This window comes from Rissa tridactyla, chromosome Z (assembly GCF_028500815.1).
Source record: "Rissa tridactyla isolate bRisTri1 chromosome Z, bRisTri1.patW.cur.20221130, whole genome shotgun sequence".
Taxonomy (NCBI): Eukaryota; Metazoa; Chordata; class Aves; order Charadriiformes; family Laridae; genus Rissa; species Rissa tridactyla.
In genome coordinates, this window is record NC_071497.1 from 51,932,874 (window position 1) to 51,948,726 (window position 15,853).

Sequence of the window (15,853 nt, forward strand, 5' to 3'; positions counted from 1 at the left end):
GAAAGTGCAAGTATAGTAATAAACTAATGTATCTGAAGAAGAAGTAAAATGGATCAAAGCACAGAATCCAGTACTGTTAAAGTAACTGGCAAGTGTTCATTTAATAGGAAACCATGAAGCACATCACAGTTTGTGATGTTTCTATTACTAGATGTTGCTGAACAAGAAATAGGCAGGAAAAAAGAAATACAAGAACATTTTAGCTGATATCTTCTCTGCTTGCATACAGATCATGTGTACTGTTAGTTACTACCCGTGAAGTACTTCCACTAAAAACACCTTCTAAGCACATTAAGCTTTCCTAAGGAAAATTGCAAGAAGGCATAAAGAAAGAGATGTGTAAAGGGAAAGAATACAGTTTCTTAAATTTCAGGGAGAAAATGGCAGTGCCGGTCCAGTACTGACCTTCAGTGCTCAGTGAAAATAATTCTCCATCTTATTTCATGCTAGAGGTTGACTGCTGGCTTCTCTGCTCCTCCTCTGGTAACCTAGATCCTTATAGCCAAGACTGCGTATGGCCACATCAATGACATCTTGTTAGCTGAACTCTTATTATTATTAGCTCTACCAATTACAGATATGACCCTTAATGTGGGCATGCAGCAAGTTATGGAGGACAGAATTGTGACTGTGGTACTTGCACTTCAGAAAAAGTAGATTTTTTTTAAAACAAGGAAATGTACAGAAGTGAAATTGTTATGGTTGCAAAGAAAGACTATTACAAAATGTTAATGGTTTGATAACAGAAATAGAAGAAAAAGACATTTAGAAATGTAATGGAAACTTCAGAAGCATTTGGTAAAGAAAAAAAAAAACAACAACAAAACCAGGAGAAATTAAAAAGAAAAAAGAACAACAAACCAAAACAGAAAAGAAATACAGGAATAGAGAACAATAGGAAAAAAAAAAAGGAAGGTTTAGGTAGAAAACCAATAATTTGCATTTCAGCCATACTGAATTTTAAAGAGACTCAAGAATGAAAAATGCACAGGGCCTTTCTCTGCACAGAGGAAGAACCATCAGAGACAAGTACGACAGACAGATAGCTGGACACTAATGAAGAGTACAGAGACATTCTGCTATTGACTCCCCTTCACCCCACATAATAATTCTCTTCTCTGTTTGCAGTGTTTCCAGTATTCATCTCATCTCTGTCCATCATAATCATATCCCTTCCTGTTCCTCTCTGTTGGCATTAGCATGAGCACACATAGCAACCTCAGAATCTAAACACTATTGATGAGAAGGAAAATGGTTGGACTAGAAGCAGACGAGGATGGAGACGTCAATTCAGAGTCTTAGATAAAAGACGAGGAGTCAGAATCACTTGATGTTGCCTTATGGCATCAATTTTCTTTTTACAATTATCAGCAAAACCCACAGCAACAGAAAAGGAAAAAAGTGGTGTGAGTAGAAAGAAAGGCGACGTAGTTAGCAAATTTCAGTACAAAAAGGTCAGTTAGGAAAGCAATACCTTCTGAACACGGAAAAGATCTATACTGATGAACGTCCCAAACTTGGATGCAATGGACAGTTGGGAGGACAAGAACCTTATGCATATATGCATATAAGCATACAAGACATCAAGAGCCAGCCACACATAGTGAGATAAAACCCAATCTTACAAGGTCCACACATGGTATACACCTGAAAGACACTTCAAAAATGTGTTTCAGTACTGAGCAATAAGTTACTGTTCTAGGAACACAAGCATACATCGTATGAAGACCTGCAGTTAATACAGTCCAGGTGCCGTGTTTGTCTCCTGCATGAAATGTTTTGCCTGAAATGTTACTAGAACCGGATATGTGATTGAACACAGTGGATTGCAACAAACAAAGTGTGTACAATTCTGAAACCAAATAGATGCTCAAGAAAAGTCATTACTCCCTTTCATTTAAAATAATAAAGAAAAAAAAAACTGTTCTACTTTTTTAATACAGATAGAATATTAGTGCAAAACTTATTCCTCAAAATCAGAACAGAACAGTATCGGATGAAACTTTAAAATGTAAGTAAGTCATTTGGAAAGCTGTGATGCCTGAAGTTATCAAAAGTTATGCTTGATACAACTTCTGCTCATATTAGGGGCAAGCTTTACAAAAAACCCAAATACTACAAAATATACCATAAACACTCATATGTTTTTCATGGAAACTTGAGAATCTACCGTTCTGAATTTTTTGCCTTTACATTAAAATTTTAAAACACTTTCTATTAATGCTTATGCTTAGGTTCAAATTGAACTGCATCTAAAGGAAGAACTATTCTTCTCCCCAGAGGGTTGTACAGAAGGGCCAACTAAATCCTACTACAATGCAAAAAAGTATCATCTTTACACTCATACTGTAGACAAATGCAAATTACTTAAAAAGCACTGCATTTAATCACAGGCATTGGAGAACAAGCTGTTGGTTTTCATTGTAACATATCAAGCCACTGCAGAGCCCTTCATAGACAGGACTAGCATTATCTTTGCTAAAAGCTCTCTCAATCCAAGTGAAAGCAAACCTCACTGCAGCAAGTTTGGCAGACTTCCCAATCCTTAGTACACAAGTGGTCATCTTGATTTAAACAACAAAAACAATCATAACAGGCAAAGGAGCAACCCAATTACACTGGGCACAGGCTCACCAGGACACATGTAAACCTACTAAAACCAAAAAGGAAGCCTGGCTGGAGTAGAAAAGAAGCAATTTCAGTGAAGGAATTTCATTTAGTTTCTTAGAAAGGATGTGCAGTCACAAATAAAACAAAGCTTTCATTCAACAATTACCATCTCAAGATCTTAAAACTGAAATTCAGCACCAATTAATGTATTTTCTATTTGTGCTAATTTCCCATTGTGCTAATCCAATTTAGAAACAGGATAAGAAATTAATGTAATTCTGTTGGAAACAACCAAAGCCACAGCCACAGCCTTTGAATATACATTTGCCAATGTGTTTATGTCATTTGCATTAGTGATGGCTCTCTTCTTACAGATTTTCTGTTTCAAAAAGACAGACAAACAATTCACATTTTATTTATGGTCCTTTGCTTCACAAGAATAACAGAAGACAAAGGACAAAGGAGAGGAGAACAAAAAAACCCTCCAAACTCCAAAGCTTTCTCCTTTATCCTATGCAGAAAAGTAAAGAAAGAGGGAAAAAAAATACATCAAGTGTATGCAAGTTGCACAGCTTACACAGTCTCATTCTGGACATACTTGGCTACATATTTATGACAGTTTATGTGTCCGGCCTCCTGCCTATGTGACACAAGTACATCTGCATTCAGTAATCCCCCTAGAGAGAGATCTCAGATCTGAAGAATCGCCTTATTAGCCTTAGACAGGTCCAAGTATCTTTGTGGGCAACAACATTTTAGACAAAAAATGATTTCTGAGATTGGATTTTAATGTTGAAACTTTAGTGAGAAGTATTATTCATAACCACAATTGTCTAAAAAAAAATAAAAATCATGTCTCCTAATAAACATTTTCTTTACATGTACAGTTAATAACATTCTGGTTTAACATGGTGCTGTATCTTTACATGGTTAAATTCTTCTGGTTCTACTGTTTACTGTACTGCCAAAGGCAAAGAAATCACAACGTATACTTCTCCAGCAACAGCAGCAATGAACAGGTCCTTGTAGAAGATACAATAGTAAAATTAATCCTTGTGTTAACATTTACCACCCCCTTTCTCCTCTAAAAAAGTCTCAGAAGATTTCTGTTGACGCTAGTTTTACTGTTCTATTATGTTTATAATGAAATATAATTGTATTTCCCTACAGAAACTATGCAGTATGAAGGGAGATGGTGGCTACGACACCGCATCCAAATGACAAAAATTACTTGAAAAGCAGACTTACCAATTGCACGCTCTCACTTTCATGAAGACAAGCTGTTTGGAGCTTGGACTTTAGGGCTGCAGTGTGAAGCTGATGAGATGCTGTTTCTCTCACTAACATGTCAATTCTGGAACTTGCAAGTTGGTAGACATCCATAAAACTTTTAATCATGCCCTTTAAAAAGTAAAATAAATTATCAGTTCCAAGCAGGCTATATTTAAATGCCAAATAGCATACATCCAAATTCATTACAGAAGACCTAACTTCTATTAATCAGAGAAATCAAACAAAGGTTGGATTTCAGTCTCAGGACTTAAACACTAAAAAGGTCTAACATGGGATTTTTTATTCCTTCTAAATTCTTAAGTATTAATAGCACTGAAGAAAAGCAAGTTATTGTGCACCCTAATTAGAAGGTGTTTTGATGAGCTGTTTTCAAACATCCAGTACAGCACTGAGCAGCTGATACCATTTTTTTGTTGTATTTAAATGCAAAACTCAGTGCAAGTTCAATTTCTGTTTACAAAGAATCGCTACACAGTTTCAGGTAAATGTTCATACTTTCAAAATGAGTCGAGTTACTAATCCTCCCACTCCACGTTAAAAAAAAAAATTAATTTGGCAGAAACAAAAGATACACCATAAACCTAGAGATCTCTGAAAGTAAATAATCTGATTACAATATAGCTGGGAAAATATAATTGTTTTCATGTATATAGCGGAAGAATGTCCCAACCGTGTAATATTGATCAGACCGATAATAAAGTTAGCAGCACAAGAGAGTACAAATGATTTGGCAGCACTGGCAACTTTGTATCTACCCTAAATAGTATAACACTGTTGAGATTATTGGTCTTCTATACAAGTGGTTAATCACATTTTGTAAGTTACAGTTTTCCCTTCTGAAATGACCTGTAGTGAGTTTCTACTGTAAGAACATACTACAGATAATATGAAATTGGCCTTTTGAATGTAATTCTGTGGTATAGGCAAAAATAAACTTACTATCAGAAACAGGCATTCACAAAGACTTTTACTGCTTTCCTTTCTTTGTTCTCAAACACACTACTGCTTTTCAGAATAAAAGTTAACATAGCTGAAACCAAACAAGTTATTTCATTGTCAAATGTGCAAATTGACACCATTGTATCTTTTCTCATCAGAAGGAATATCCAAAATGTTTTACATACTATGGTGCTAGTCCTAAACGTGTATTCACATAGCTCTCTTAAGTCTGCCACCGTCAGCTCTGATCCTGCTTTTAAAATTTTTCATCCACATTCAACGTGACTGAAATGCTGCAGCTCTTCACAAACAATACCAAGCAAGAACGTGGATATATCTCACACCCCATATAAAACTGCCTGAGAGTCTTCATATGGCAACCGCCCACATGTTAAAAATTAGACATATGTTGAAATACGTCTATGGACTGGGCCTGTGACTCATAAACAAGGATTATACCAATGCGTCATAACAAGCTGTGTCTCAAATCTCACAGAAAAAAACCTTACGTGTTCCTTTGATTACTTCCCACATGATATTTAACGGTATCACTGAACTCGAATGCACAGGGACGATTCCTTACCTTCTTCCTTTTACCTCTGGCTACCACAAAGCTGGTGAAGCCACTAACCTATACAGCTTCATCCTGCATCTCCAGAGTCACTCTAAGTCCATGCAGTTACCTGAAACAGCAGTTTCCAATTCCTTGCTGCTCAATTCAGCTATTCCATTTGCTTTCTTTTTTAATGAGTTAAAAAATTTTCAATCTAAGAAAAATGTATTCATTGACAAGCTTTCATAGTCTGACATGGCAAATATGTTTTCTAAGACATCTAGTTTTTTTTGTAGTCCAGAAGGAAGCAATTTCTCAGCTACTAACGATTCATTACCGAGGCAGAAAATAGCATTTATGCACCCATTGGTACACGCTCTTTCCAGCATATCCTAACTCCCTAGCAAAGAGTCAGGGTCGGTTTAGATTTCTCTCATTCAGGACCAGGTTAGGGAAAACAATATTTTTTGGTCTTCCAGTGGGTGACATGGAATCCTTGATAATGAGTGTGCCGAACTCATTTATTTTATTTTAATTTATTTTAAATGCCATCTGGAGGAAGCCAATTACTTCAGGTTTTCAGATGTGCCATTGGAAGGCATTCATTTACACAGGATTTTACGTAACTCATGTCAGTCACAGATTGAGTCACAGATCTCTTTTCCACAATACAAAAGTTCCACATATTAGAAAGCTTGATACACAGGAAATGGGCATAGAACCTGGTCACTTGCATGTTATAAGATCTGTCACATAATGATTAAATGTATCTCTAAAGGAGTTCAGAACTTTAATTTAGATCCTGATTTGCTCATTACAGATACAAATATATCTGCAGCTCTGGAAACTGTTCCATGATCAACAGTCTGTTGACACAATTTCAGAGAAGGCACATCTAGTTCTGCAGAATTCTTTTCCTCTCCTGCTAATAAGGAGTATTTTCTTTTGTTTTTAAGTACACATAGCAATAAGATTCTTCAGCAACCCTCCTGATACATTTTTATAGCATAAAATTTGTCATTCATACACATTTGCAGGATCTGCATTTAAGCGAGCACTTCTGATTTTGATGTGTTGATAATACTGTGACATGGAAACTGGGAAGAGAACATAAAACAATTAAAATCTGTCTTCTGTTACAAATAAAAATGTTTTAGAAATACACACCAGAAAACGACTTCTGTTCAGAAAGGCCGGATGTAATGATCCCCGAACATTATAGGAACCTATATTGCAACTCAGGGTGCTTTAAGAGTTAAAGCCTTTCCAGACAGATGAGTACTATAGGAAAGTTAGTGGGGAGAAGACTTAACCAAGAAGGCCTCAGCAATAGTAGGGCTGAAGAATACTAATTTTAAACACTACTGGTTCTAGGTGTCCCTACTTGAGCAGCAGGCTTGGACAGATGACCTCCAGAGGTCCCTTCCAACCTCAACCAGTCTGTAATTCAGTGAATACAAAGTCTTCCTAAGGATGGAACATGATGAAAGTTAAAAATTATTGAAATTTACATAGGACTGTCAATTTTAAGAGCAGAAATTGTAACGAATTACTCTGCGTTAATCAAAGAAAAAGAATTAATCAGACAGCTGAATGGTTTTTTCATTGACCTCTTCCCTTTTATTCCATACAATGCCTTATTTTAGAAAGGATTTCACTATTATCTGAAGTTCTACATCATGTGCTGCTGATATGGCAGAAGCAAATTATAATGGTAGGAGTGTTTTCAATGTCAAAAGCATCTTCAGTGTGAGAGGAGACCCTTGCTCCAACACAAAGTCAAGACAAAAGCAGCTTCATGAAAACAGATGCATGACTTTCCCGATAATTGGCTACAACTCACAGGATAAATATACATTCATAAGGTTGGCCTAGAGAAAGGATGCTTTTAGCTGAAGGTGCTGGACTAGGTGCAAAATTTGCAAGAGTGCTCAAGTCCCATTTTCAATATAACTTTCAGTGGACAAGTTATTTTAAGCCTAAGTACTTTTAAGGATCTTTTTTTACAGTTATTTATACATTTACAACAGTATCCCCATCTAGAAAATCCCTATGAGCACTTTAACTATCTTTGAATTCAAAGCAAATCAGAAAATTTTGTAAAATTAAGATAAGTGCCATTCACATGATAAAGGGATAAAGTGTTTCAGATTTCAGATCCTTATTTGTTTAAAAAAATGGGACTCTGAAGATTCTGAGCATTGCACATCTGACCATTTTGCCTGCCTGCCCAGCTTGTAAAAACAAGGCCAGAAGACAGGAGCATTGCAAAACCATGTATGTGCATAGCCATCTACCAATGCTCCCATACCCTGAATATACATAGATAAGCACTTAAATAGATAAAAAAGAACATATATAAAATTGAACAAAAATTAAACATATTTTGTTTTAAGTGAAATTAACAGATGAGGTTTATTTCAAAGCAGCCATAAGGAAGAAGGTCCTTATGACCTGTTCAAAGATGTCTCATCTTTAATACAAGGGTATGCATAAAAATTTCTGGCCTAAGCTACGAATTGGTGATGATGAGAAACCTGAGTTGAAAATAAAAATGAGACAAACTAATTTGATGCTATTTATAAACTACAAACCATGTCAACTGCAGAGAAGACGAGCAAAACTTAAGCTGTGCTTTCTTTCTCCAGATTAATCTTAAAAGGACTTAGAACATTTAACATTAAATTCCTCCAGAGGACATGTAAAAACAATCTTTTCTAATATTCCCTCTGTGTACTTTTGAATAACCAATCACTTTCTTGTTCTGTACACCATTTCTAGAACCAGTAATTTTAAGGTGTTCAGTGCTGTACATGCTTTAAAACAGCTTTTGCATGTATTACTGGCTATAAATTTAAAGACTGGGAGACTCCATTCTTCAGGAGTGCTTTATTTAAAGTGAAAAATGACTAATACTGACAAATCACATAACAGTCTTTAATGAATATGAAACATAAAAAGAAAATAAACCTTTTTAAAAATGAATTTATAGAATTCAAAGGTTACTCAAACTTCACCTGTTCTCAATTCAGTTATAGTAAAAACATATGACAAGAAATATACAGCTCAGTATATGCAAATTAGCAGAAGACCTCTCATTGAAGTTTTAATGCATTTATTATACATTATAAAAATGGCATTTTTAATTCCAAATTAAAACACTGTAGATGTTGTCTCCCTTGCCCTCAGTGCATGGCTAATGAGAACAAACACAGTTCAAAATAATTTTTATTTCATTTATGAATTGCAAGTAATTGTGAATGGAAGTTTCCATTTAAAATTTTAGACTATTCTGAAGTTACAAATAAAATACCAAGTGACTAAGAATCAGTTTCTTTATTTTTATCATAGGATCATAGAATCTTCATGGTTGGAAAGGACTTTGAGATCATCAAGACCAACCATACACACAGCCAAAAAAACCAAACCAAAACAAAAAAAAACAAAAAACCCAAAAAACCCACAAACAAACAACCTACAATCTCTGCCACTAGAGCATGCCCTGAAGTGCCACATCTACATGTTTCTTAAACACCTCTAGGGATGGTGACTCAACCACCTCCCTGGGCAGGCGGTTCCAGTGCCTGACCACTCTTTCAGTAAAGTAATTCTTCCTAATATCTAATCTAAACCTCCCCTGCCGCAACTTCACACCATTTCCTCTGGTCCTGTCATTATTCACCTGGGAGAAGAGGCCAACACCCACCTCTCTCCAACCTCCTTTCAGGTAGTTGTAGAGGGCAATGAGGTCTCCCCTCAGCCTCCTCTTCTCCAAGCTAAACATGCCCAGCTCCTTCAGCCTCTCCTCATATGACCTGGTCTCCAGACCCCTCACCAGCCTGGTAGCTCTCCTCTGGACACGCTCCAGCACTTCAATGTCCCTCTTGTACAGAGGGGCCCAGAACTGAACACAGTACTCGAGGTGAGGCCTCACCAGTGCCGAGTACAGAGGCACCATCAATTCCCTGCTCCTGCTGGCCACGCTGTTCCTGAGACAAGCCAGAATGCTGCTGGCCTTCTTGGCCACCTGGGCACACTGCTGGCTCATGTTAAGCTGGCCGTCCACCAGCACCCCCCGGTCCTTTTCTGCCGGGCAGCTTTCCAGCCACTCTTCCCCAAGCCTGTAGCGTTGCTTGGGGTTGTTGTAGCCAAAATGCAGGACCCGGCACTTGGCCTTACTAAACCTGATACAGCTGGCCTTGGCCCATCTATCCAGCCTGTCCAGGTCCCTGTATAGAGCCTTCCTACCCTCAAGCAGATCAACACTGCCACCTAGTTTGGTGTCATCTGCAAACTTACTGAGGGTGCACTCAATCCCCTCATCCAGATCATTGATAAAGATATTAAACAAAACTGGCCCCAAAACTGAGCCCTGAGGGACACCACTGGTGACCGACCGCCAAGAGGATTTTACCCCATTAATCACAACTCTCTGGGCATGACCATCCAGGCAGTTTTTAACCCAGCGAAGAGTACACTTGTCTATGCCATGGTTCGCCAGCTTGTCCAGGAGAATGCTGTGGCGGACGGTGTCAAAGGCCTTACCAAAGTCCAGACAGACAACATCCACAGCCTTCCCCGCATGCAGAAGGCAGGTCACATGGTCATAGAAAGAGATCAGGTTGGTTAGGCAGGACCTCCCCTTCCTAAACCCATGCTGGCTGGCCCTGATCCCTTGGCTGCCCTGCACTTGCCATGAGAGCTCACTCAAGATGATCCTCTCCATGATCTTTCCTGGTACCGAGGTCAGGCTGACAGGCCTGTAGTTTCCCGGATCCTCCTTCCGACCCTTTTTGTAGATGGGCATCACATTAGCCACCCTCCAGTCATCTGGTACCTCCCCTGTTGACAAAGATTGTTGCTAAATGATGGAGCGAGGCTTGGTGAGCTCTCCCGCCAGCTTCCTGAGTACTCTTGGGTGAATCCCATCCAGCTCCATAGACTTATGTGTGTCTAGGTGCAGAAGCAGATGATTGACTACTTCCTCCTGGATTATGGGTGGGTTGTTCTGCTCTCCATCCTTATCTGCCAGCTCAGGAGGCTGAACACCCTGGGGATAGCTGGCCTGACTATTGAAGACAGAGGCAAAGAAGGCATTAAGTATCTCAGCCTTCTCCTCGTCCTTGGTTGCAACTTCCCTCCCCCTACATCCAATAAGGGATGGAGATTCTCCCTGGCTCTCTTTTTGTTGATGTATTTATAAAAGCTTTTTTTGTTGTCCTTAATGTTAGTGGCCAAGTTGAGCTCCAGCTGGGCTTTTGCCTTCCTAATTTTCTCTCTGTATAACCTAACAAGTTATACATGCTATACCATGTTATGTCCATGTTATACCATTAACTCAGGATCTCATTGGGCCTGCTGTTATCATAGAACTGTATCTCCTGTTTAGAAGGAACAAACCTAAAGGAAGGAGACCTTATGCGAAATGATGCTTATTAAAAGGTATCAAACAGACTAACACCCTGACAATACAAGCATTGAGTTTGTAACATCAAATACAGCAGCCAGAATAACAAGACCATCCACATCACACAATGTGCTTAAAAAAAAGGTATAAAAAATGTCAAAATTAACATTTGACTGTTAGGTTCTCCCTTCAGGAAATTCTTCAACTAAAAAGAATGTTAGCAGGTAGTAAATTTACCTAAGGGCAACATATACAAAAAGATGAAAAAGAACAAGAGAAGGAATAATGAATGGACTTCAGAAGAATGAAATATTAACTCTGGTATAACAAAGTGCTTAGATGAGAATCTGAAAAGAATGGGAATTTCATTTATGGCACAGAATTTGGCTGAAGTGCAGCTCAGGCAAAAGCAACTGGTGTGAAAACAAAACTCCACAGAGTGGAGTTCTGCATGTAGAATGCCTGTCATTACTGCCTTGCTTCAAACTGACGTAAATGAGATTAGTTAAAACGAATCCAGAAAACAAAACATACAACAATTAGTTTTTGTTTTCAGAAGCAAGATTTCAGGATACTTATTATAGATTTAAGAGAGCTATATTTGGGGAAGAAAGCATTAAAATTCATTTCCCCCATACACTTTAGCATTTGAAAATCCATTCTGGCTGCCTTGACCCATAGTCCAAAATGTCTAGTGGCAACATCAGTGGAGGATGTAAATACAGCAGCTTCTCAGGCATCAGAAAAAGCCCTCAAGGGAAACAGCATTCAGCAAAATTGCACTTTTGCAGCTGTTTGGCACTTCTTTAATGATCTATTCTCCTTGTATCTCATTTCGACACTAAACTTTTTGTTGTGTTCCATTCAAGCGTGGCACGCACAATTTAAATGTGCCAAAAAGCAGGTCTGTTCTGTTACAACTTTTTTTTTTTTTCAACCGAAAGCTGACTCAGTGCCACACACGGGGCCTAACTCTATCCCCTTCGCTTCAATAACAATTACTTTACCCTGTAGGTCTCAGAGGATAGCCCAAGGGAATGAAGCTCTAAATAAAAGGCTAGATTCTCTGCAAGAGGTAATGACATGACTTCCTACAAGAAAATTGAAAAGGGAGCATTGAAATTGACAGAGACTGAAGGGAAAGTGCTTCTACTGGAAACCACAGTGGATGGGCATGACAACAATTGCCATGAAAATTATTACTAAGTGTAAGAGTTTCAAAAATAACATTGATCTTCTAGAAACTGATAAATTAAGACCAATGTGTTTGTTGTTATGATCAGGTAGAAAGCATTCTGTGAATTTTGTAGCAAAAGAGCTACCTGCAGCCTTGACTACTCCGATCTGTATCTGGATGATGTTGCTTTTGGTCTATTGGAGTGACATTTATTGGATGTACAAAAACAGAAGTATAGAATTCTGTTTTCACAACTAAGTTAATGGAAGTAAAATCAATTTTAAAAAGCATATTCTTTCTTATTTTTAAGGGACTCGTACATATGGATAGGATATCCTGTATAAGCAAACCAATTTTTATAAACAAATGTTACCTGAACACGAAGTCTTAACTGTCTGAAATCTAAAGGATTAATTATCAGTGTATGTGTATGAGAACAATTTAAGGGAGGGAGAGAAGCAGACATTAATCCAATCAATAATCAAGTTACTAAGTAGAAAAATCTGAAGTGACTTCACATGGAAGGTAAATGTGAGATCTGAAAAACTCTTTTCTTCTGAAATGCTGTCCACAAACTATCCAACATAAGTAACTAACTCGACTATTTGCAAACGTAGTGGAAATAATGAGTTTACTGAAAATTAAAATAAAGATTTTTTCATTCGTTTTAAAGAGTGCTCTATTAACCAAGACCAATTTAAATTACTTTCAGTAAAGAAATATGCTTTACAAACAAATAGATGCTACTGAGACTTCTATGAATCTTTTTACAAACTTGGGAAAAAATACCAATTTAGTTTTAACCAGTATAGAAAAAGTCTGTCACTGACTCCAACAGAAGAAAATGATCACCCCACAAAATCTGTGTTCAGTAAAGAAATTTCCTTAAATATTTTGAGTAGAGCTATGAAGCGATAAGGATTATTCCTTTCTGGCCATAAGAAGCAGCTTTTCAATTTTAGATTAAAACATTTTCAAACTGAATTAGATAAAATATTTTACATATGCTTAGAAGGGGGAAATGTGTCCACTTCATATTTTCCATGCAAAAAGATGAAGACAATCTGTGCTGTAGTTGTCATTTATTAGGAGAGACAAAGGTCCCTTCTGGCAGGTTTAGTTGATATGACAACTGCGATTATGTGGCTCATACATAAACAATCATTACTGAGTCCTAATCTTCACAACAGATTTTAGGTGAATGCTCAAGTCTAATGGAGCCCAGGGGCTAGAAAACTGCACAAAGTTTTGTCATATAGTTACTACATTTCCTTTGCTTTTCTTATGAAGTGCTCATGGTCGCACTACATTTTAATTCAACATAAATATTTCATCCTACATAAAGCAATATTTTATAGTTTTGTAAGGAAACTCTAAAGTATACCTGTTAGGTTGCATAGCAAACTAATTTTTTCATTTTGGCTTCTCACCAAAACGTCAGTTATGTGCCCAAATTCATGATGCCAGCAGACGAAAGAGCACCAGTCAGTCTCTATAGAGAAAGTAATGACATAGAAAATCTGAACTGCATTCCTCAGGGAAATGGACACACCCTTAATCTAATGACCACTGCCACATACAGGATGGACAGGTGTTCTCCCTTCATTCTGCCTAAACTCAGATGTTAGTGAGATAACTAGTTTGCTTCATACATTCTTGAACTTTAAAAAAAAATTGTATTTTAAAAAAAGGAACATACAAGCGGTTAGACTTTCAAACAAACTTGCTTTCAAGACCTGATTTATGCTGTGAAAACGCTTTATTAGAAATTTCACGGACAACAGCTCTTGTTCCAAAATCTGAAGAGTCAAAGGAAATTTAAAGAACACAGTACACCTACTACTGACCTTCACAATGAGCATACACATTAGCATCCCTATTTCCAAAGCAAAAGTTGGAGAATATTTGCAACATCTGCCAAAAGCGGTACTGACACCAAGCTTCACAATTTGCTATCCTCAAGCTTAGTGTGAAATAAAGAAAATACCTTCCTCCCAAATTTTGCTTTTAACCATCATAATCTGAGGAAGAAGAACGAATAAAACGATCCCTGTCATCTCTGAATATCTAATTCTACTAACAATGGATGTACAGCTGAAGAAAACACTTATTGGGAAAAACTGATTCTGTTTGTCCGTCCTCTTGGCATTTGTCATATAGATGACAGGTTTGCTCAACTCAGAAAGGTATAAATCCCAAACAACACATGCTAAAAACTGGTGGATGAACGAGACTCCACTGTACTGAACCCTGGGCCTCTTCTGTGCATGAGGTCAACAAGCTAAGTGAGAAAGCTTAGGGAAGAGCAAAGAGAAGAAGAAACTAACTTTTCTGTTGGCAGAGCTCTGGCTGTCCTCATTTAGACCAACAATTCAAGATGTGTTGTTACCTGATGGGCTTTTTCAGATAGTAATTTGGAAGACACTGATCTTCCGCTTTGTGTTCAGGAAATACACCAAGTGTCTTTTCATTAAGTGGAATATAGCAACACTGAAAGGAGAAAACTAAGGAGGACAGGCACTGGTGAGATGAGTTTGCTCATGAGACCCCACCTGGAGTGCTGCGTCCAGCTCTGGAGTCGTCAGCACAGGAAGGACATGGACCTGTTGGAACGGGTCCAGAGGAGGGCCATGAAGATGATCAGATGAGCACCTCTCCTATGAAGACAGGCGGAGAGAGCTGGTGTTGTTCATCTTAAAGAAAAGGCTCTGGGGAGACGTTACAGCAGCCTTCCAGTACCTAAAGGGGGCCTACAGGAGAGATGGGGATAGGATGAGGGGTAATGGTTTTAAACTGAAAGAGGGTAGATTTAGATTAGATATTGGGAAGAAATTCTTTACTGTGAGGGTGGTGAGACACTGGAACAGGTTGCCCAGGGAGGCTGTGGATGCCCCATCCCTCGATGTGTTCAAGGCCAGGCTGGATGGGGCTTTAAGCAGCCTGGTCCAGTGGGAGGTGTCCCTGCCCATGGCAGGGGAGTTAGAACTAGATGATCTTTAAGGTTGCTTCCAACACAAACCATTCTATGATTCTGTGGCTCTATTCTTCAATAACAGGATTGGCAGTAAAATACCCCATATCATAGGGCATCATAACTAGATTGAGAAAGCCCTTTCTAGTCTTTCTTTTTTACCAGATTTGGTAATGACTGCACGTACCATAACATCATGTTCTTGAGTGGTGACTTTAATGGTGGATCACCAAAAGCGGCTGGTTGTTACTCAAGGATTCCAGGCTACCCTAACTTATAAACACCCTAGAGGACAGCATTTTCTAAACTACCTCTGATGTTAGTTGGTCACTACTTCCTTATCCATTTTTCAGAGCTGTACCACTACTTCCAGTTAGGTTGTTTATGAGCAACTGTGGCTATGAATGCTGGTAACAGAGAAATCACTTCCACAGCTTACCAAATCTAGATGATTTCTACTGTTTTTCACCTGCTTGTAGGTTGGAAATGAGGAAAGTAACCTGAAAAAAACCAACTACTGATGGAGTCGCAGAGAATGAGAGGTGATTACGACAGACAATGCCAAAGCATGACTAGTATAAAGAAGGTAAACTGGGAATATTTATTAACATTAATGTATTGAGATTAAATGAAGTAGCAGAAACCATTTTCAAAACAAACACAGAAAACAGTTTTACAGAAAGTGTAGAGTTAAGCTGCAAAAGTCCCTTCCACAAGCCATGTGAATGCTTAGCTTTACATGGGTTCATAAAGCAATGGTACAATAATTGGCTGTTGAATAAAAAAAATAAGGACTTTCTTTCAGGAGGTGCTTTAACTAAAATGGTGGAGGCTGGAAGAAATCCTGGAGACATTTTAGCCCTGTTTCTTATACTCCTTTTCTTTTTCCTGTCCAACCTGTTT

The 15,853-nt window shown here is 38.1% G+C and overlaps 1 protein-coding gene across 6 annotated transcripts in view; it reads right to left on the minus strand.

Moving 5' to 3' along the window:
- Window positions 1-15,853, minus strand: part of CCDC171 (coiled-coil domain containing 171) — a 154,570-nt gene that overhangs the window by 21,342 nt on the left and 117,375 nt on the right. For all 6 annotated transcript variants that reach the window (XM_054185374.1, XM_054185375.1, XM_054185378.1 and 3 more), the window contains one exon: window positions 3,859-4,011. In XM_054185374.1, coding sequence (XP_054041349.1) covers window positions 3,859-4,011 — 153 coding nt within the window. The remainder of the gene's footprint in view (window positions 1-3,858; window positions 4,012-15,853) is intronic.